General features: G+C 53.0%; 2 protein-coding genes across 2 annotated transcripts; one reads left to right on the top strand and one right to left on the bottom strand.

Moving 5' to 3' along the window:
* Window positions 1–2,093: 2,093 nt before the first annotated feature.
* S100B (S100 calcium binding protein B) lies at window positions 2,094–4,603 on the bottom strand. Its single transcript, XM_054278129.1, has 3 exons — window positions 4,549–4,603; window positions 3,492–3,644; window positions 2,094–3,027 (listed from the first exon to the last, which is right to left on the bottom strand). The coding sequence occupies exons 2-3, from the start codon at window positions 3,627–3,629 to the stop codon at window positions 2,887–2,889; spliced, it is 279 nt and encodes a 92-aa protein (XP_054134104.1). The 5' UTR covers window positions 3,630–3,644; window positions 4,549–4,603; the 3' UTR covers window positions 2,094–2,886.
* A 4,747-nt stretch (window positions 4,604–9,350) lies between these two features.
* On the top strand, window positions 9,351–20,757 carry LSS (lanosterol synthase). The gene is made up of 21 exons (XM_054278386.1): window positions 9,351–9,459; window positions 9,534–9,672; window positions 9,750–9,858; window positions 10,249–10,370; window positions 10,663–10,759; window positions 11,514–11,649; window positions 11,832–11,940; window positions 12,225–12,343; window positions 12,711–12,808; window positions 12,918–12,945; window positions 13,499–13,555; window positions 13,738–13,809; window positions 14,861–14,911; window positions 15,045–15,194; window positions 15,504–15,600; window positions 15,778–15,883; window positions 16,107–16,172; window positions 16,576–16,656; window positions 16,942–17,112; window positions 17,415–17,493; window positions 17,580–20,757. Exons 2-21 carry the CDS (start codon window positions 9,594–9,596, stop codon window positions 17,769–17,771), a joined length of 2,019 nt encoding a protein of 672 aa, XP_054134361.1. The 5' UTR covers window positions 9,351–9,459; window positions 9,534–9,593; the 3' UTR covers window positions 17,772–20,757.
* Window positions 20,758–21,823: the final 1,066 nt, after the last annotated feature.

Raw genomic sequence — 21,823 nt, 5'->3', positions numbered from 1 at the left:
TTAGGACTGGGAATTCAGCTGGCAGGCCAGTGGCAGCCACGCTCCTTTCACAGCCAGGACGCTGCGCCCAGCTCAGAGAGCTGTGCCAGGACAACGAGCTTGCCCTGAATTTGCCCCTGAAACCTGTGAAATGCTGTCTAAACTTTTGGAAACTTGCATTTGCACCACATTCAAGGGGAAGCCCCCTCTCTTTTAAAACCTTCAAGAAGCACAGTGCTCTCTGCACAGTCCTTTTCAGCTCAAAGTACCACCATGCACATTGCAGCCTCGCAAGGACTGAAGATTGGATAGATGTCTCGTACAGAAAAATGTGCAAGGACAAAAATGTGTTCTTCATGTCCTCTAATAGTGTCTTTGTAGTGCTGGAGAGTGAGGCAGTTCTTTATTCCTGGCCAGGGTTTGTAAATGGCTGACAAAATTCCAGCCTCTACACAGGCACAGATACAAAACTTTTCCACCTATTTCTACATTTTTAGCAAACAAATTAATGTTCATTGGTTCTAAATTGCATAATTATATTTCATTTCTTAGTATACAGTCCTCTATTAGTTATTGATTCCTCACTGTTCATGCTAATCAGTCCATATTTTTAGGGGTTTTAGTATCTGTTTTCTCCAGTAAGGACTTTTCAACACACAGACACAGTCTTTGTTAGTCTCTACTGGTTTCTGCAAAATGTCCTTGTAGTCCCTAAATTCTGCATTCCAGATGTCCAGCTTCAACAATACATCTTTATCTCCCAGGCCTTGTTCATTGAAGCATATCAGATTTAGTTTATCAAAACTTAATGTGTCAGAAATTTTCCCAAAAAAGTAACTTTAGACAGCTTTGCTAAATGCTGGCTTTAAATGATACAAGACTAACGTACTGCTTATAATTAATATACCGATTCTGATTGATTAAAACAAAATTTAATAAAACCATTAATTATTTTTTTAAAGTTATGTCACTTCTAACAGCTGTAGCAGTTTGGAAAGGCTGTTAAAAAATCCCAAAATGAACTCTTCCTGTCCCTCTTGCAATGTGGCTCATGGGAGGTAGGGCGTCTGGTTTAACTTTTATCTAGACAAAATGATGTGCTGCACCAGCACTACTCCCAAGTGGTTCCTTTCTCTGACACAAAGTTCAATGCAAACACTTCTTGAGGTGCAGCAATGGGTCAGACTGCTGGGCCCACAACCAGCTCACAGTGTGCAGAACACTCTGTGCTTACAGGGCATTCCACCTTGGAAAGGAGCCCTGGGAGGTTTTTTCATGTCATCTGCATTTTTTAACCCAGAGTTTCAAGGGTTCCTGACCAAACCACCTACTTTTAATTAGATCCTTGCTTGTGGAAGTAAATTAAGTTGTAGTCTTTAAAAGAAGGCAAGTGTTTTGTTTGAAAAGGCAAGAGAGGTGAGGCACTTAGAGAAACCATTGGTACTGACAGTAGATTTAGGAAACAAACAAGAATTGATCCTGCAAAATGTGTTTTGTGCTTAAAAGCACTGCAGATAATGGCATCTTCTTCTGGGCCTGGCTCTGCCTGAGCATCCCCTTGCACAACCTGGGGGAGGCTGGTGAGAATAGCAAGATGGTCCCTGTCCAAAGATGTAATTTTGTGCATAAAATCATTATCATTTGTGGAATGAGGTAAAACCAGTAGCATCTGAGAGCATCTTTGCTGTGAATCTGTCACTGCTGGAGCTGCAGGAAGGTCCAGCTCATGGGTGTTGCTGAGCTGGATGGCAGGTGCAGACTGGAAAGGCAGAAGCTCAGGCTTTGGGAGGTTGTTCTGGGTTTAGCTGAGGCTTTGCAAGGGCTCAGCACTGCATGCCCCTGGATGTCCCCAGTAGCAGCAGCGACATCCTGCAGAGGGCCCCTGTGTTCCTGTGTCCTGGCAGGTACAGCTGGCAGTGTGGGCAGCCAGCTGGAACTCGGTGCTGGTGCCAGTGGAGGTTGTCTGGACAGTCACAAGGACACCAGGGAAGGGGAGAGGGGTCAGTGCCCAACTAGAACCCCAGGGCATGAGCTGTAGCAGTGCTTCAGGCCTGATCCCCCAGCCTTTCTCTCTCAGTGCAGAGCAGCCTGGCACAAAAGGACACATTTCTCACCAGAGGCCAAACCAACGTTTTATTCCTTGTCATTTCCACACACTCGGCAGGCTGTGCCTGGTCTGTGGTCACACTGGGCCACTCCCACTTCCCTTCTGACTGAGCCTGGACCCCTTGTCAAGGCATATCCCAGGCCAGGAGCTGACCCCAGTGCAGGAGCCTCATATGCTGTTGCTTCCAGTTCTGCAGGCTGCTAAAGCAGGATTGATCAACAAGTGAAAGCCTGAGCTGTCAGATGGTTATGCTTTTAGATTGTTACACTTTGCCTTGCAAGCCAAGGGTGTCTCAATGTACCAAGAAATGGCTGGGCTCTGCGAGCACCTGTGATGGGACAGGAGCTGGTTTCTAATGCCATGCCCAGAGCCCACAGAAATCTCTGGGAACCTTCTGTTCAGGCCAGTGGGCTCAGCAGCAAGTTTCCAAAACCAGTCCCTCTGCATCACCTCTTCCTTCAACCCTTGAATTTCATTTTTTCCTTCACAAGCAAGCTTGGATCACAGCATCCCTCTGCTTCTAGCCCCATGGACATTCCTGATTTAAAACAGCAGGGAAGGAGCTTGAGGCAAGGCACTCTCACTGCACCCAGCCCAATGGGCGTCAGCCAACAGCCTCTCCTGAGCCACACAAGTGTTTCTTGTTCAAAAAGCCACAGCACTTTTAATAAGCTGCTTAAGTCTAGCACAAGCTGAACTCTAAGGTGTCTGTAATGACAGCCAGTCCTTTTCCTGGAGGAGCAATGATGCCTTGCCTCTCTCCAGCATGAGCAGAAGGGGCTCACCTGCTTCCCCCCAGTTCACTCCTCCTCAAAGAACTCGTGGCAAGCAGTAGTGACCATTGCAATGAAGGCCACAAACTCCTGGAAGTCACACTCTGCGTCCCCATCGCCGTCCAGTGCCTCCATGACTTTGTCCACAGTCTCCTGGTCTTTGATTTCCTGGGGGGATAGAAACAGGCAGCCACAGCTGGGGAGGACCACAGCAAGGCCCAGACAGTAACATGTCCCCGTTTCCTAAGTGCTCTCATGGCTGAATCTGTGCTCAGACACATCCCAAAGATCTTGTGGCTGTTCCCAGGCTGGTGGGGCACTGTCCTGTGCCCAGGGGAATTGCAGCCACAGCTGTGCTGCTGGGAAGGGACATTTGAGCCCCCTGGGGCAAGGCTGTCCCCCCCGTGTCAGGGAAGGTCATTTCCCTAGTATCCAACCCATACCTCAGTCTGCCATATAGGCTGCTCCACTCATCCTGCTGCTCTGTAGAGCTGGGGCAAAGGATTTAATGTCCTGCTGTGTAAATAAACCTCTTCACCTGTGCTGGCTTCCCATGGGAGGCAAAGTTGGGGAGTGCAGGGCTGTTGGATGGCCCCTGAGCCCAGCCAGGCTGTGGGGAGGGCAGTGCTTACCCCGAGGAAGTGGCTCAGCTCGTTGTTGATGAGCTCCTTCAGCTCGGATTTCTTCAGCTTGTGCTTGTCTCCCTCCTTCCCGGAGTACTGGTGGAAGGCCTCGATGATGGCGATCATCGCCTTCTCCAGCTCAGACATGGTTGTGGTGCAGCCCTGAGGTCAGAGGGGACAGTGGGAGCACCAGCCTGGGCAAGCTGCAGCAATTCCCATTGATTGGGAAGCACGGCCACCCCAGGGCCCCACTCATGGATCAGCAAGGTCAGACCTGCGTTCAGGGCATTCTGCTGGGAGGCGCTGGCAGCAGCTCTGGCTTTGGGGGAAGGTCATGAGAGACCAAAACTCTGCTGCCAGGGGCTCTCAAAGACAGCAGAGCCACAGGATGAGGAGAGGGGCAGGCATGGGGTCAGCTCCGGAGCTTCAGGAAGGTTTTGCTGTCCCTGCTGTCACAGGTCCCCTCAGCTGTGCCTCTGCCTGCAGCCCTGTCTCCAGCCCAGCAGTCAGGGGAACCCGGTAGGAACCGGTTTGGATGGGTGCCAGCAGGTCAAAGTGAACACCTCTCGAACCTCCCTCTTGGGTAATGGGTTATGGAGACCCTCTTGGGATATGATAATAATTCGGATTGCAGCGTTCCCTGCAGACTTCACAAACGGACAAACCAGAGACTGATCTCTTTGGTTGAGAGGGAGAGCTGCCAACCCAAAGGCTGGGAAAATAAAGAAGCCTTATTGCCCGGCACTCACTTTGTTCATATCCCTTCGGTAAAAGTCTCCTACCCTGCGACCTGGCTCCTGTTTCTCCACCCCAAGCTACTGAATCTGATCCCGCAGCTGATGTCCTCCCCGCTCAGCACTCAGTGCCCGAACGGAAAGACTGTTACCAGACACGGCAGAAAACATCCTAACAAAAATACCCTTTCCATGCAGCAGCCCTGCGTGCTGCCCGTCCGCAAGGCTGAGGAGTCTCCCGAGCAGAGGCGATGCGGAGCGGTGATTCTGCCCTGCCAGCACCCACCATCCCGCGGGCAGGGCCATCCCCCGGCATCCCCGGCCGCTCTCACCTCCGTGCTGCCGGCGGGGCTGTGGCTCGGCGATGCGGCGTGGCCAGGCTCCCCCGGCGGGGATCGCTGCCCTCTTATGGCCGCGGGGCCGGGGCGGGGTGTCCGGGCCGGGCGCTGTGCCCGCTCCGCAGAGCCGCCCGCGGGGAGCGAGCCCAGCGCACACGGGAGCCCTTGGGAAGCCGCCCTTGGGACAGGGAAACACCGCCTAATTCACTTGTTTCACTTGTTTTCCTTTTTACCTGCTTGTACTGCACTTACAGTCAGCCGATTTTATAAGTACATAGGGATTTATCCCTTTTCAAAATGTATTGCAGCACACGGAGATCATCCCTAAATGCAGTTGTTACACATTACCAATAAATCTGTTATGGTACCATTTATTTGTTCATATTTTTCAAAGATAGAATGCCTGCTCTCTGTTCATTTGATTCACAAATGAATCAAATTCACAGAACATTCTGTGGATCAAGCTGGCAATTCAAAGATGTGAATGCTTTCTTTAAAGCTGCTGTTCTGCTCTGAACAGTGACTATGCAAAAATAGCAATTCCTTGTATGTCTGATCTTTTCACTCTGTTTACTGCACGCTATTAATATGGAAAACACTTTTTCTGCTTTCTACTGTTTTAAGATTGTAGACCAGACAGAGAAAATAAGGTTATTTCAATTCACTCAGCTTCACCAAACATACCACCCAATAAAATTAAACCATTGCTGCTTGTGCAAAACCATTTATACCATGGGACTGAAAGCATCAATGAAAATACTTTTTGCAGTCAGTGTGAGCATAAGATTTATACTTTTTTCTGTGTATTGTTCAAGAAATGTTGAAATATTCAAGAAATATCCACCTAACACCAGAGATGAGTGAAACTGCAAATATTTTGAGCCAATTCTGAGAAGGGAAGTGTAAATCAACATGCAAAACTCAGGAAAAAAGATGAGTTATTGTGCATACACTGATTCACACTAGAAAAAATATCTTTTCTTTTTAGAAACTTTGAAAAGTTATCTCAAACTTAAATTCTTTATTTATTTTTAAATGGGGTCTTGATACAAAACTTATCCACGTGTCCCCTGCCAGCCCAGTGGCCACCATGAACTGGCATTAAATGCACTTTTATCTAAACCCTGTTGCTGGACAGACATATTCCCTTGCAGTTTGGCAGTTCCTGTGCTCCCAAATCTACTGATACACCACTGACCATGTTTTTTAAAATAACTTTTTCACATACTGGTGTAAAAAAAACCCATCTACATTGATAATTTCCTTGCATCAGCTCATGAAAGTTTTTGTAACAGGCTCAAACTCTGGTTTGGGGAAAAATAATTTCCCTGGCATTAAGGTTGAGTATGTTGACTCTAAATATTTGCCTGACCACTGAAATTCTTGCATTTAGGGCATTGCAAACTACAGTTTGCAGTTATCTGTGCTCTGGTGGGACTAACAGGGACAGCAGGAATGCTTTTAGTAGTGGTGTTTCTATTGTGGAGGTAGTTTGTCAGCAATTTTGCACTATTTGATTTTTTCCAAGAGGACTTGCATTCCTGTAAGAGCTGGCTATAAGTGGGGCTCTCTGTCAGCAGGAAAGAGACAGCATTTTTCTGTTGGTAGCAATTTGATCTGGTAGATCTCTAGCTCAGTCCTCAGCCAAGAAATGCATTAAAGCAAACCTTTTCTAGTCAGAGACAAGGTTCTAGCCCATCTCCTTAAACCCTATTCTGATGTCATTCTGGAAAGTGACCTTTCCTTGAAATGGAACAGAAAATGTTGCATTTGACAGATCAAAACTTGAAGAGTCTTGAAATTCTCTTTCCTGGTGGTTCTTGCTGTCCATTTCACCCCAAATCATTCTGACTCCTGTATTTTACAGGTAATGATCTGGAATGATGTCCTGACAGGATGGGAAGGAGCAGCAGGATCAGATGTGAACACCAGAAACCTTGACCCTCTTCTGCCTCTGCTAATGAGCAGCTCCAAGAGACTTTCCTGATCCTTGTCCGGGCTCATATCCTTTGCAAAGACTGCTCTCCTGGCCTGGCTCATCCCTAACCCAGCCTGTGACAGTCCAGGAGGTCTGGATATGAGTGTGGGGCTGTGAGCTGTGCTTTCAGTGCTGCCCAAAAAGCTGCTTCTGTTATTTTAAAATTCATGTTCTGATCTTTGAACAGGAGGGTGCAGCCTTGGGGCTCCTTTCCTCAGGGTCAGAGCTTTGGGCTGATAAAGAAGCAAGGGGGTTTTTCAGTGCCCAAGGCTGAGCAAAACACTTGAGCCCTCTGCCTGTCTCCCTCACAATGTGGGCTCCTCATTCCAGGAGAAAAGACAGCTTATTTCTTTGTCTCTCGGGTGTGTGTGGCGCCAGGCTCTGCCAGACCATGAGACAAACACCAGCGGTCATTGAACTGGGACAAAAAAAGTCATGAAAGCAGAGGAATTTGGGTGGGAGGGGAAGAAACTGCCTGTGCCTCTGCAGGGCTGCACTCTCAGTGCCAGCACACACAGCAGCTTTGCAGGGAGCAGGTTCCCTGGCACCTAAACAACACAGCAGCCAGAGGTGAATCAAGCTTGCAATTCAAAGATGAATTGCAAGCTGTCTGAATCCAGCTGAGTTTCAGACACAGGAAAACATGGATGAAAACAATGCCTAAGTAACAGGAATTTGGCAATTAGTAAAAATTTCTGGTGCAGGTCTCTTATTTAGAGAGAGAAAAATAAAACCAAGTTGTTCATCCTCCATCACACTCCCCTAAGGCAAATATTACCATAAATTATCTTAAGATTTTAGCACTGACGGACAAGTGGATACTTTAATGAACCTCATTTCAGGCAGAGTCATTGTGGCAATTTTTTTTCTTAACCCAAAAATAAATAGACTATTAACCCTCAAATACAACACCCATGTCAGTGAACTGCTGGAGTTCTCTCTGTTCATATAAACTGTGCAAGAGAAGCAGCACAGCTCTCCCTACTGAGGACCAGTGGGATCAGCCACAAGTCAGATATTATCCCCATCCATTCTCCCTCCAGGGGAAGTCCAGACACATCCAAAAAACATTTTGCTCTTACTGAACACAGCCAGGGCTGAACTGAGTGATCTAAGCCTAGTTTATGAAATAAATACAAAATTAATTCTTTAATTCTCAAATAAAATCACTGTATCCTCTCCAGATAATCCCTGACATTATTCTGGGCATGAGTGAAGACCTGTTTGTTAGAAGAGGAGTACTTTAATTTAAACTTCTACTGTGCATTATATATTGTAAGTATTAATGACTATTGAAGTATTAATAGTTATTTTTCTGTCCTGGGGTGTTGATGGATGTCACATTTGTGAGCAGCTCTTTTGTCCCTGGGCACTGCACAGACATGGAGGGGTTTTTGTTCCAGTTTAATTTGGTCTGGTGCCACCTCTGTGGGAGGAGAGAAACCAGGTCACTGTGAAAGGCTGAAAGGAATTTATCACTCCATTAAAATAAGTGTATATTAAATGTCCACCCAGCCCTTCCAATAATAAGTACAGCATCTGGGATTTACAATCCCTGTGTGCCTCCTTTTGGGGAGCCTTCTTGAGCCAAGGGGCTTTGAAGGGCTGAAACCCTCTTGCTCACTGGCCTGGGAAGGCAGTGATGGGAGTCAGGAGAGAGATGGGGACATGTCACTAGGAGCGGATAGGAGGAGCTCTGCCCTCTCCTCATGGACTGCCGTCCCACAGCATTACCTGCACGAAGGTGACACTCCCGAACCGTGCTGGAGGGACCAGGGCAGGGTTCGTAGTGAGAGTACCTGACTCACCTGTAGAGCACAACACGGTGTTTTATGGGTGTCAGCCCTGCCAGCCTCAGCCCTCCTCACCGGGCTGGGCCCCGGTGTTTAGAGCGCCTGACACCCGGGAATGCAGAGCTGGGGATGCTGAGTCAGTAGTGGGGAACGGGAGCACAGGAGCGTGGGCACACTGGGTCAGGGTGCGCTGTGCCCATGGCTGGCACCGGGCCCTGACACATCTCCCGGCGTTGCCATCTGGGCCGGCGTTGTTTTGTTATTTCCATTAACGATGGAAACCACACGCGTGGACTTTGGGGAGGCACGGAGGCGGGGACAGTCGTTCCAGGGGCTGGCGCTGTCACCCAAAGGGACGGCTCGGCTGTCGGGGTCTGTGAGGGGGATGGCACTCCTGTGCCGCGGGCAGACGGAGCGGGAGTGAGATGTCGGGCCCCAGGAACTGGCGGGGTGGCGTCCCATGGCAGGAGGGGACTGGAGGGAACGGGAGAGATAGGGCGGGGCGGACCGGGAGATGGGGCGGGCGGGGCCGGGAGGAGATGGGGCGGGCCAAGGGCGGGAGATGGGGCGGGCCGAGAACGGGAGATGGGGCGGGCCGAGAACGGGAGATGGGGCGGGCCGGAGCCAGGAGATGGGAGGGGCTGGGGCCGGGACCAGGAGATGGGGCGGGCCGGGACCGGGGCCGGGAGGAGATGGGGCGGGGCGGGCCGGGAGATGGGGCGGGCCGGGGCGGGCCGGGGGCCGGCTGGGGCGGGCCGTGGGCCGCCATTGGCTGCCGGCCGTGAGGCGATGTGGGACCAGCGCGCGCGGCCCCGGTGCTGGGATCGGTAGCGGCGATGGCGGCGGACGGCATGTGAGTCCCGACTGGGATGGAGAGCGGGGGGCACTGGGTGGATCCCGGCGGTGGGGTCGGGAGCGGGGTGGCGGCCGCGGCTCACGGTGCCCGTGTCCCGCAGGGCGGTTCGGCGGCGCGGCGGCCCTCGGCGCTCGGCGGCGGCCACGGAGCTGCCGGCCTGGCGGCTGCGCTGCGAGGGTGGGCGGCAGGTGTGGCGCTACCTGGGCGATGGCGAAGGCGATGTCGCGGAGCGGCGAGCGCAGACGGCGTTGGAGCAGCACAGCCTCGGGCTGGACACGGTGCGGGGGGCCCGGGCCGGGGCGGCGGGGCCGTGCCCGGGGCGCGCCGCTGAGGTGCCCCTGTCTCCCCACAGGGCGCGACGCTGCGGGCGCTGCCGGCGGCCGGCTCGGCCCGGGACGCGGCCCGCAACGGGATGCGGTTCTACGCGGCGCTGCAGGCCGAGGATGGGCACTGGGCGGGCGATTACGGCGGGCCGCTGTTCCTGCTGCCAGGTGAGCCTGGGCACCTGCCCAGGGTTGAGTCCCCTGGGGTTCGGCTTTCTACACTGCCGCCCTGTCTGGTCCCCCAGGTCTCCTCATCACCTGCCACACGGCCAAGATTCAGCTGCCCGAGGGGTTCCGGAAGGAGATGGTGCGCTACCTGCGCTCTGTGCAGCTCCCGGACGGAGGCTGGGGCTTGTGAGTTCCAAGGATGCTTCTCTGGGTGATGGCAGCTCCAAGGGGCAGGATTTGGAGCTGCTGTCAGACCTGCCCAGGCTCAGGGAGGGGGACTCAGCATGTGTGGGAGCTGTGGGTGTTTGGAGTTGCTTGTGCAGCACTCCACATATGCTGTTTGTCACAGAGGTGACCATAGCATCAAGTCTGGCCACATCTCCTCTGGGGCACTCTATCCCAAAGCATCATGTGTGACAGGGTAGTGCAGAGCAATGTCTATTCCTGTATTAGTCAATCCCTCTTTTCCAAAGTCACCTCTGGCATCCCACTTCACCCTAGCAAAGACAGCCGTGTGTCTGGCTAATGGCAGTAGCTGACTAATGGATGTGGTGTTTCTGTGTATGCTCTTGACAGACACGTGGAAGATAAATCAACAGTGTTTGGCACGGCCCTCAACTACGTAGCCTTGAGGATCCTGGGGCTCGGGCCAGATGACCCTGACGTTGTGCGGGCCCGTGTCAACCTACACAGCAAAGGTCAGCCATGGGGCTGGTGCACTGCTGAGAGAGGTCTGGCCACACCTGGGGGCTGCAGGGAGCACTGGGGGCTGCCAGGCAGTGGAAGAACTGTTGTTCATACTTGCTTTTCATGGCAACTGCATTTTCATTTAACGATGGGAAGCTGTGTTGCATTTTTGTGCCGTTACCTGCTTGCCCTGCTTTGGGACATGTATCCCAGCCTGAGTAGTGTGCTTCCAAACATGGGGAAGAAAGTTGGGAGCTGGCATGGCTGTGTTAACCCTGAAAGCTGCTACTGTGTTCTGTGCAGGAGGTGCTGTGGGAATCCCTTCCTGGGGCAAGTTTTGGCTGGCTGTCTTGAACGTTTACAGCTGGGAGGGAATGAACACGCTTCTCCCAGAGATGTGGTATGTGCCCCCCTCACTGTGGAGAGAGGAGCTGGTGTCAGTCCTGCCACCAGCCTCCACCCAGAACTGTCCCAGGTGCTGGTGATGGCTGGGATAACTCCAGCTACAGCCAGGAACTGGAGGTGCCCAGGCTGCTTGTCAGTTGGGAGCCAGCAGCAGGCCAGGTGGATAGCACTGACCACTGCATCCAAGGGAGATGCCAGAGCACAGCCCTGTTAGCATTTCCCCACAGGGTCCCTAACACATTCATGTGCTCCCTGCCTGCCACCAGCATCTTCCAGCAGCCAGAACTGGGCCCTAGCAGGAAGGGACAGCCACATGTGAGGCTGCCAGCCCTAAACCCTTGCTTGTACCCTCTCTGAATATTCAGAGGGCTGCTGGGTGTCAGAGAGGGGAAGTGTCTGGAGGAAATTGGGGGCTGCACAGTACCAAGGGCTGCTGGTGCTTTGTCAGCAAATGCCATTAACTGTCAGTGCAGGCCTCTGCCTTCAGTGTCCCATGTGTGTCCCAACTAGCGTCTCTCCTTCCTTTTTGAGCTTGAGGTCCTCCCTGCCCTGTGTCAGCTGGGAGTATCAGGTGTCAGGAGGGAGTATCCCTGCTGGAGGGGGAATCTGAGCAGGGCCAGGCTGTGTGTATATCCCCTAGTGCAGGAGACAAGGAAAGGCCTACCCTGCTCTGGGCATTCCACACAACATCTCTCCAGGCCCCTGGCCTTCCTTGTTCCTCAGAGCAGCACTTTCTCTGTTGCAACCAGGCTGCTTCCCACGTGGTTTCCAGCGCATCCGTCGCGGCTCTGGTGTCACTGCCGCCAGGTTTACCTTCCCATGAGCTACTGCTATGCCAAGCGTCTGTCAGCAGAGGAGGACGAGCTCATACAGAGCTTGAGGCAGGTAAGGAGGGAGCTGGTCCCCCACTGTGACAGGGACACATGGCTCTGTGGCCAGCTGCTGTGCTGGCCATGCTCCTGTGAGCCAGCCCCTCATAAGCTGCACGGTGTCTGAGGCAGCTGCCAGCAGTGCCTGCCCCAGTGCTACTCCTGGCTGGCCAGGCTGCCCTTTGCTCTCTCCTGCAGGAGCTGTACGTGCAGGACTACGGCAGCATAGACTGGCCAGCACAGAGGAACAACGTGGCTGCCTGTGACGTGTACACCCCGCACAGCTGGCTGCTGGGTGCTGCCTACGGTGAGTGCAGGGGCTGCTGCCAGCAACACGGAGGCTTAGGGTCTGCTACCAGCTACTGGTGTATGCCCTGCAGCTGGGATGGAGACTGGAATGATGTGATCCAGGGATTTCTCCATCCCTGAGAGCAGCAGGGCCTTGTGCTTATGTCCTCAGGCCACTCTGGGGCAGAGCTTTGCTCCGTGCTGATGCTTGTTGGTCGATATGTGAGTGTGGGTGCAGCCTGCCACAGCAAGTGAATCTGCACAGGGTGGGGTTTGTTCACTGCGTGTCCCTTTCTCCTGCAGCCATCATGAACGTTTATGAAGCTCACCACAGCGCCCACCTGCGGCAGCGAGCCGTCACCGAGCTGTACGACCACATCAAGGCTGATGACAGATTCACCAAGTGCATCAGCATCGGCCCGGTAGGACACTTGCTCTTAACCCTTTAGTGTCTCTTTGTTCTTGAAGGACCAGCTTGTGCAGGTGTGGCATGTGATAATCACCAGATCTTGCTCAAATCCTGATGCTCAAGAGCTTAAGGCCAGCAGGGCACGAGAGATGCAGAGGGCATGGGGACAGCTGTGGCCCTGGTGAGGGGTGTGTCTCCTTGAGGTCTGGGGAGATGATCTCATGGCACCTGCCCTGCTAACTCAGCTATGCTGGGTGGTGTCACATTGGGATCAAGGCCGAGACAACCTCTGGATGGCTTTGTGTTGAGTGGGTTGGGATGTATGTTTCTGGGGCTGGAAGAAGCTCTATCCAGAACAGTGACAGTGCTCCTCTTGGCAGATCTCCAAGACAATCAACATGCTGGTTCGCTGGTTTGTGGAAGGGAAGGACTCCCCAGCTTTCCAGGAGCATGTTTCCAGGATCCCTGACTATCTCTGGTAAGGGCTGAGTGTGTCCATCTGGCACAGCACACCATGACTCCTGACTTGCCTCCCAGTGCTCCTACTGTGCCTGTGCTGCAGCACTGTGCTCTCTCTCCCCCCACAGGCTGGGCCTCGACGGCATGAAGATGCAGGTGAAGTGCTGTAGGAGTTCAGCTGTGACTGAAGGGACCCTGGTGTGCTGGGGCAACCTGTGGAGTAATGGGATAGAGTGTTCATCCCAGGCCTGAGCTCCTGGCATCTCACCTCTGGTGCCTGGTGGCCTTCTCACTGCCATTTCCCCCAGCTGTGCCAGGAGGGAGTACTGTCTGTCCTGCTAGTTTGACTCCCTGTGGCATTCTGTCCATCCTCATGAGTCCTGGGAGAAGGGCAGGAGAAAGCCAGGGCCCAGATTCTCAGTGTGGGCTGAGCTCTGCTTCTCTCAGAGCCATTGTGTCCTGCTGTTCCTTGATGCTAGCCACCTCTCCTGCCTTGGTTGTGCACAGAGCAGGCTGAAGCAGCTGTGTCATTTTGTGCTCCCTTGCTGTCCCTTGACCTGCTGCATCTGTCCTCTCTGTGCCAGCACAGGATGACACAGGAAGGAGCTGTTGGGGGTAATGAGGGAGAGATGTGCTGTCCCATAGTCCCCACAGCTGGGTCAGGCTGTTCCTAGCACCTGCCTCTCACTATCTATTTTCTCTCTTCCAGGGCACAAACGGATCCCAGCTCTGGGATACTGCTTTTGCCATCCAAGCCTTCCTGGAGGTAATGCACCCTTCAGTGCTGCCTTGGGAAAATGATCTCTGCTCATGAGTCCCCAAGAACCAGAGCTCCTGCTGTGTACCCCCTTGGAGCTCTGTTCTGGCCTGGCATACTGTGACTGAGCTGGGAGAACATGGCTGGCTACAGCCCCTTGCTGACTGCTCACTGTGCATCTCTGTTCCTAGGCAGAAGCCCAGGAGATGCCTGAATTCACCTCCTGCCTCCAGAATGCCCATGGGTTCCTCCAGTTCTCCCAGGTGAGCAGAGCTGGTCAGTGGTGTCTCACACACTGCCTGTGCAGGCCTGGCTGTTGCTCAGAACCCTGTTGCCTTCTGAAGAGAGCTTCTGAAGGGCTGACCAGCAAAGTCCCAGGCCCAGCCTTCTGTTTGCTACTCCCTGTTTTCAGGGAACCATCTTTGAAGCTTGGAGAGGACCTTAGCAAGGCTCAGAATTGCTTGGGTTGTCTGCCTGAGCTTAGAGGGGCTGGAAAACTGAGAGCTTAGGCTTATTTGCCCTTCATCTTTGAGGCATCCTTCTGGGAAACCCAGGACCATTGGATAGTGACTGTATGAGCTCAGCTTCTGCTGGACAGGCCAGCAGGGGCTCAAGGTGAGGGTCATTGTCACCAACAGCTTGATGCATATGTGTGACCGTGTTCACAGGGGTCCAAGGATGAGGGAAGAGATGAGGATCTGACTCCATGTTTCAGAAGGCTGATTTATTATTTTATGATATATATTATATTAAAACTATACTAAAAGAATAGAAGAAAGGATTTAATCAGAAGGCTAGCTAAGAATAGAAAAAGAAGGAATGATAACAAAGGCTTGTGGTTTGGACAGAGTCTGAGCCAGCTGGACTGTGATTGGCCATTAGTTAGAAACAACCACATGAGACCAATCACAGATCCACCTGTTGCATTCCACAGCAGCAGATAATCACTGTTTGCATTTTGTTCCTGAGGCCTCTCAGCTTCTCAGGAGGAAAAATCCTAAGGAAAGGATTTTTCATAAAAGATATCTGCGACACATATGCAATCACTGGTCTTGTTTGTGGTGCTGCTGCATTGAAAGCAGATGGTTCCCTGGCAGGCAAGCTCCCAAAGGGGGCTTTAGCAACACTTGCTGAAATCAGGCAAAAAGGTGATTTCTCCCTGCTTCAGAGCTGACCTTTTTCCTGTCTATTTCCCTCAGTGAAAGGGAGGTACTGTCCACTTCCACATGGAAAAACCACCTGCAATGGTTTCAGCCCATGGTCCTGCAGCCAGGCACCTCCAGGCTGCCCTCACTTGTTTCTTGTCTCCTGCAGATCCCCGAGAACCCACCTGACTACCAGAAATATTACCGCCATATGAACAAGGTACGATGGCTGGCATGGGGCAGGGATTTGGGCAGAGGGAACAGCAATCAGGGGCAGCACCTGCTCTCTTCCAACAACAGAGTGCCTGAGGGAAAGTGATCCTGCTGCCTAAGCCCACCTGATCCTTTTCCAGGGTGGCTTCCCCTTCAGCACGCGGGACTGCGGCTGGATCGTGGCAGACTGCACAGCAGAGGGGCTGAAGGCAGTAATGCTGCTGCAGGAGAAGTGTCCCTTCATAGCCAAGCCTGTGCCTGCTGAGCGCCTCTTTGATGCTGTGAATGTGGTAAGAGCTGCAAAAATTAGGCCAAGGAGCATGCAGGTCTGTAAGAGAAGCAAGGCCCAAGAATTGTTAGATCTGAGCTAGTGTGAGGCCTGGTGTGGCAACACTGTTGTGATTCAGAGCTGCCTGTGTCACCTAATGTCATGTGATAGCCCAGATTTGGCTTGCTTTGTCACAGTGGTTCGGGACCTGAGTTTTCTGCCTGCCCCATAGACCTATAGGTCTGACTTTATCCTCACAGCTGGCTTGGGGCCAGACTGGAGTAGTGCTGCCCATGAGGTTGTACCACCCTCTCTCTGCTTGTCTGGGCAGTTGCTGAGCATGAGGAACCCAGATGGAGGCTTTGCCACATATGAAACCAAGCGAGGAGGCCACTTACTGGAGCTGCTGAACCCCTCAGAGGTGTTTGGTAAGGGGCTTGCTTGTCCTGCCCACTGAGAAGGGACAGAGTGGCCTGGGCTCACCATGCCCAGTGGGTGCCTGGCAGGGGATCAGTGTGCCTGGCTCTGGGACAGGCTGGCAGTGGCTGGCCTGCAGGCTTGCCCACACAGGGGCTGTGGCACTGATACCCACTGCCTGCTGGCAGGTGACATCATGATTGACTACACCTACGTGGAATGCACATCAGCTGTCATGCAGGCACTGAGACACTTCCAGAGCCAGTTCCCTGAGCACCGAGCTGTGGAGATCAGGTGAGGCACTGAGATGGGAGCTGGGCGGGGGAGAAGGCAGGCTCACTGTCCCAAGCTGCCTGCCATGGCCTCCTGAACAATGGAGCTGCCTGTCTGCATGCTCTTGTCTCTTGTGCCCTCCAATAATGGGACCCATCCAAGCCTCAGAGGGGCTGATGGAGCCCCCAGTGAAGCAAACACTGAGTTTGAGGTATTTCTGAAGTGGATGACCTTTTCTGTCCAGGGAGACCTTGCAGAAGGGCCTGGATTTCTGTCGCAAGAAGCAGCGAGCGGATGGGTCCTGGGAAGGGTAAGTGGTGTTCCCAGCACCCCATTTTCTTCTGGCTGCCCCAGTGTGAGAGGGATGATCATGGCAAGCGTTCCTGGCTGGCAGGATCTGTGGGAGGGAAAGGAAGGGCTGGTCCTCCTCTAGCTGCTGTGCTTTGCTCTCAGTTACTCTCCCTCCAGCCCAGGTAGAACAGGTGCAAGACCCAGAGAAGTTTGGGGTGGCTCCAGTCCTGTGGTCCCAGTTCTGCTGACACTTGAATTAGCTGGGAGCAGGTGCTGGTGGGACTGGGCATGGTTGGGCCATAGGGGAAGGCAGGCTGCAGCTCTGTGCCTGGCTCTGCTCTTCTGTGAGCACAGCTTTGTTGCAGCCTGCCTCTCTCTGGGCCATTGCACCCCTGACAGTGCTGCTCTCCCCTTCTTCCTAGGAGCTGGGGGGTTTGTTTCACCTATGGCACCTGGTTTGGTCTGGAGGCGTTTGCCAGCATGCAGCACACATACCACAACGGGTGAGAAGGGAATGCCTGGGTGCCCTACCCTTACCCTACCTCCTGGGCCAGGGTAGGACTCTGTGGTGGGGCTGGATGGATCCCTGGCTGTGCATGGACTCTCCTGCCTCAGGGACTGCTCCTCCCAAATCCTGTGCCTGCACTATGGCCAGGGCATTTGCTGCCTCACCCTCAAACTGAGGGCAGTCCCAGCCATGGGCACTGCTTCTCTTTGCAGCTGAGAGCTGTGGGCATCCAAACACTCTGTCCCCAGTCCTGTCTTGATTCTGGCCCCCATCCCTGCAGGACTGTCTGCCAAGAGGTGGCCCAGGCCTGCCAGTTCCTGATCTCCAAGCAGATGGCAGATGGAGGGTGGGGAGAGGATTTCGAGTCCTGTGAGCAGCGCACATACGTGCAGAGTGCTGAGTCACAGATCCACAACACCTGCTGGGCCCTGCTGGGGCTCATGGCTGTCAGGTAAGAGTAGCCCCAGTGCTCAGGGAAAAGAGATCAAACTGGGTTGGGTGGCCTTGGGCCTGGCTGGTGTGACCCAGTGCAAAGCAAAGCTTTTGATCATGACTGCAGGCCTCCAGCCTGGGAAAATGGTGCTGTATTAATAATATTTAGTGTCTTGGGATGTGGGGAGCCCTTCCCAAAGCACTCAGCATGCCTGGGGCAAGCTCGGGGCAGCCTGGAGGTGGTTGAGCTCTCCAGACATGTGGATGAGGGTTTGCAGTTGGTTTGGATAAAGATGCTTCCATTTCCCTTGTGCTTTGTAGGTACCCTGACATCAGTGTGCTGGAAAGGGGCATTAAAGTGTTGATGGATAAGCAGCTGCCCAACGGGGACTGGCCTCAGGTACATCTTAAGTCTTTGCAAGAAGTTTGTGAACATGCAGCAGTCCTCTGCCACTCATCCCATTCTGCTCTCTGCTTGTCTCCCAGGAGAACATCGCAGGGGTGTTCAACAAGTCGTGTGCCATCAGTTACACCGCGTACCGCAACATCTTCCCCATCTGGACGCTGGGGCGGTTCTGCCGCCTGCATCCCAAGAGCCCCCTGGCTGGGCAGCTGCCAGCCAGAGCCAGCCCCTCGGCTGGGGAAGGCCAGGAGGGGCAGGGAGCCCTGTCTGCCTGAACCTGGGACGCTGCTGGGGATGCCACGGCCCCGGACTTGTCTTGGATCTGGAGTCTGCGTGGGGCCGTGGCGGCGTGTGTTGCGTGGGACAGCTCCGTGCTGACCTTAGCATGTTGACTGCTGCCTCTGCCAGGGAAGGGTGTTGTGCCGGTGCTGCAGAGCCTCTGCTTGCTGTTGAACCTCTTCTAAACATTCCCTTTCTAAGGTTTTTTCCAGGTATGTTCTCCATCCCCAGGTGGGGAGTGAAGTGCCTTTTCAGACCATTTTGAAGATCAGATGGAGCTGCCGAGCTGTGTTGTATCCACATTTGGACAGACTCTCATCCTGGGTTGCAAGGCTGCCTTTATTGTCACAGGCTGTCTGTCTTTACCAAGAGTGTGGGATTTGGGGTCTCCCCTGTGCCCACCATTGGGGCTTGGGGGGCGCTGCACAATCCCTGCTGAGCTGACCTCTGTACTGTGGGTGCCAGCGATGGCCTTTGAGTTACTTGCTCTGCTCTGGAGCCCATGGTGGTGGGGAAGGACACCTGTCCTCCCCTAGATGTGTGAGAAAAGGAGTGCTTTGCTTAATTTTCTTATTCCTTTGCTTAATTTTCTTATTGTTCTGTCCCCCAGCTGGTGGCACCTAGCTTCCCCAGGTGAAGTCACCACCAGCCCTTGGAGAAGGGGCAGCTGAAGCAGAAAGCTGTGAGGTGGTTGGCATCATGGCACAGCCTGAGCCCCAGAGCTCCAGGCTTCCCCCAACTCAGACCATGGTGCTGTGGGGCATTCCCAGGTCATTGTCAGAGCTGGAAGTCAGATGGGATAATAAATTGCTAAGGGCGATGCAAGAGGAACTTCACTGTGTTCTCCTTTCTGTCTGCTAGTGTGTGTCCCAGGCAGAGAGGAGCTGGCACAGCAGCCTCATGTCCTGTGCCTTGGGTTGCCTGTCCCCAGATGTATGAGCAGCATATCCACCAAACCATGCTGGGAGCCTGTGCCTCTTCTAATGCATTTAGCCACAGAAAAATGGAATCAAGGAAGCAGTTCACTAAAGGGGAATGATCACTTCCCTCATCCTGCTGCTTATGCTCATGCAGATGAGCAAGACAGAAAAACTTATTTATTTAAGAAGATTCAGCTCAGGCTGTCTCAACTCCGCCCTGCTTGCCTTTTCCAAATTATGGACATCTTTACACCTGTTTGTGATATTACTCTGCATTTAAATTCCTTCTTGCTGAAACTGAATTATTCAAATGTCATGCAGTGATGTGTCTTGAGAGGACATGGCTATGTGGATTTCACCTATTGTTAAAATCTGCTCCAAGCTGCAATTTTGGATTGGGCACATGCAGAAGAGATCAAGGAGATACAGGATATATTCAGTACAATTCTTGTTTGATAGAAACTGCTTCTTCCAGGAGTCCTCTGACACTCTTCCCGGGGATCTTCCAGAGTGCTTTGATCTCCGATTTAGGAGAGCCCAAGTGTCAGTCCTAGACTGCTCCCAGGATGTTACCTGAGGTGATTTTTCTCCTTTGGAGAAACTCTCAGCTCTGGAATCTATTCAAGATTTATCCCAGGCATCTGGAGTCTTTTGATCTATGGTTTTGGGACCTGACATCCTGGGTGGCAGCCCCAGATTCTTCCAAGAAAACTTTCTGAGATTATTTTTCTGTTTTGGTGGAAATCTGTTTCTGTTTCTCAGGAGTTGCAGCACATGAAAAGAGAGATACAAATGCAGACTGGATTTTTTACATGCAGTAAAAAAGAGATCCAAGATTTAGCCATGACCATGGTGATCCTAAGCACTGTCTCTTGACATGATGCCACTCACTTTGTCCCATATGGACTTCCAGTGTCATGGTACACTTAGGAGAAGGCAAGTGACCCTCAGGGTCTGTACAGGGATCAATACTGTGTAATATTTTTATGAATGACATGGAGGAAAGGATCAAGAACACCCTCAGCCAGTTTGCAGATGACTCCAAGCTGAGGGTGCAGTGCCACACCTGAAGGACTGAATGATGCAGAGGGACCTGGACAAGCTCAGCAAGTGGCCCATGGAAGCCTCATGAGGTTCAACAAGGCCAAGTGCTGATGCTGCACCTGGGTGAGGGCAACTCCCAGCATCAGTCGAGCTTAGGGGAAGAAGGGATTGAGAGCAGCCCTGCCAAGGAGGGCTGTGGGTACTGCTGGGTGAGAGCTGGACATACCCAGGCCATGTGTGCTCACCCCCAGAAACCAAGCCTGTCCTGGGCTGATCCCACAGTGTGGGCAGAAGGACGGGGGTTCAGGGTGAGACCTGGACACCTGCAAAGCTGTGGGAACAGTTTGTGGTGACTGGGAGTGGGGCTGGGGCCCAGCCTCATCCCCAATGGGCACAGCTGTGCGGGGCAGGTGAGCAGCACTGACAGCAATGAGCCATAGAATGCCCAGGGGCACTGAGCAAGCCCCAAAGGGAACAGAGGGCACACAGGTGCAGTGCATCAACAGGAGGGGATAAAAGGTTGGGCTGAAGAACAAAAAGGGCAGATGCTTGCAGCCTGCTGAAGAGGTGAGGTGTTACTTTGTGTGGGTTGAAGCTTTCTGAAATTGTGTGGTGATGCTCTGTGTATGGTGGCTGTCTCAACTGCTGTATGTGCTGTGATATATGCTGTGACACAGAGCTGCCTCCAGCCCTGGGGCTCAGCACAGGAAGGACATGGAGCTGTTTGAGCAAATCCAGAGGAGACCACAGAGATATTCCAAGGGCTTGGACCCTCTCCTGTGAGGAAATGATGAGAGCTGAGGGTGTTCAGCTTGGAAAAGGAAAGGCTCCAGTGAGACCTTAGAGCCTCTTCCAGTTCCTAAGGGGCTTCCAAGAGAGACTGAGAGGAGCTTTGGAGAAGTGTCTGGAGGGCGAGGACAACAGGGGAACGGCTTCACGCTGCCAGAGGGCAGGGGTAGATGGGATATTAGGAGGAAGTTCTTCCCTATTAGAGTGCTGAGGCCCTGGCACAGGCTGCCCAGAGAATCTGCCCTGGATCCCTGGAAGTGTCCAAGGCCGGGTTGGATGGGGCTTGGAGCAGCCTGGTCTGGTGGAAGGTGTCCTTATCTGTGGCAGGGGGGTGCAATGACTCTGTCACTTGATGACCTACCACTGCTGAGCATGGGGCACTGCCGAGCACTAGGAGATGCAATGAGGAAGCAATGGCCTGAGAATGGGGATGTGCTTCAGGCTTCAGTTCTCTGAGGGGGAAGATGAGGCAGGAGCCTGCTGACTGTTCACATCTTCTGCACAACACCATCCTGAGCAGGAAGGCTCCCCCCAAGACAGAAAGAGACTCCTGGCTGTCTATCCCTATATCCTACCTAAGCCACCCAACAGCATCCCCTCTGGGACAAAGGCTTCTCTCCTCTCAGGACAGAAGGAAACTGCTGATCACTCCTTTGACCCTACAAAACCCCTTCTGGGCAGGAAGGTTCCTGTCCCTCCAGAACAGGCACTGAGATTGTGGGCAGGAAGGAACAGAAGACTTGGGGCTAACTGTAGCATCTCAGGTGGGCGAGGTGGAAACTGGGATGCCATGGGAGGACACCCTTGTTTGAGAGACATCCTGAAACTCTTCCCCACAGTCTTCTGGTTTCTTCTGGTTCTGTATGTTAATAATCTCAGTAACATCATCCCTGTTCTCCTCCCCAGTTCTGGAAAGTTCACTGTTTCTAGCTTCCCCATTGGCATGCCCTTGGCTTGAGGATACAGTGGAGGCTTGACGCTCCTGCACTGTATCCCCATTGATTGTTTCCTCCTTACTCTGCCTTCCTTCCAGCACTAGTCCCTTTAGCCATTGGCCCTAAGATTGTGCTGCCCTGCCTACTCCTGACTGTTTATAAACCCTGCACCCTTCTCTACTTGGGAGTCTTCTATCCCTGAATTCTTTCAGTGTGCTTGTTATTAAACCACCCACAGAACTGGAACTTGCAAACAAAGAGCCCCTCCTGCTTTCTCCATTGGCCTGTGTTTATCAACTGACTGTGTGAGGGCCTGGTGCCTGCCTGAGCTATCCACCTTCTCCAGAGGAAAATGCTCTC

Source organism: Melozone crissalis, unplaced genomic scaffold (assembly GCF_028551555.1).
Source record: "Melozone crissalis strain CALT ecotype California unplaced genomic scaffold, PUWL_Pcris_2 ptg000023l_1, whole genome shotgun sequence".
Taxonomy (NCBI): domain Eukaryota; kingdom Metazoa; phylum Chordata; class Aves; order Passeriformes; family Passerellidae; genus Melozone; species Melozone crissalis.
The sequence above is the reverse complement of the archived record's forward strand: the minus strand, read 5'-3'. Positions and strand labels throughout refer to the sequence as shown.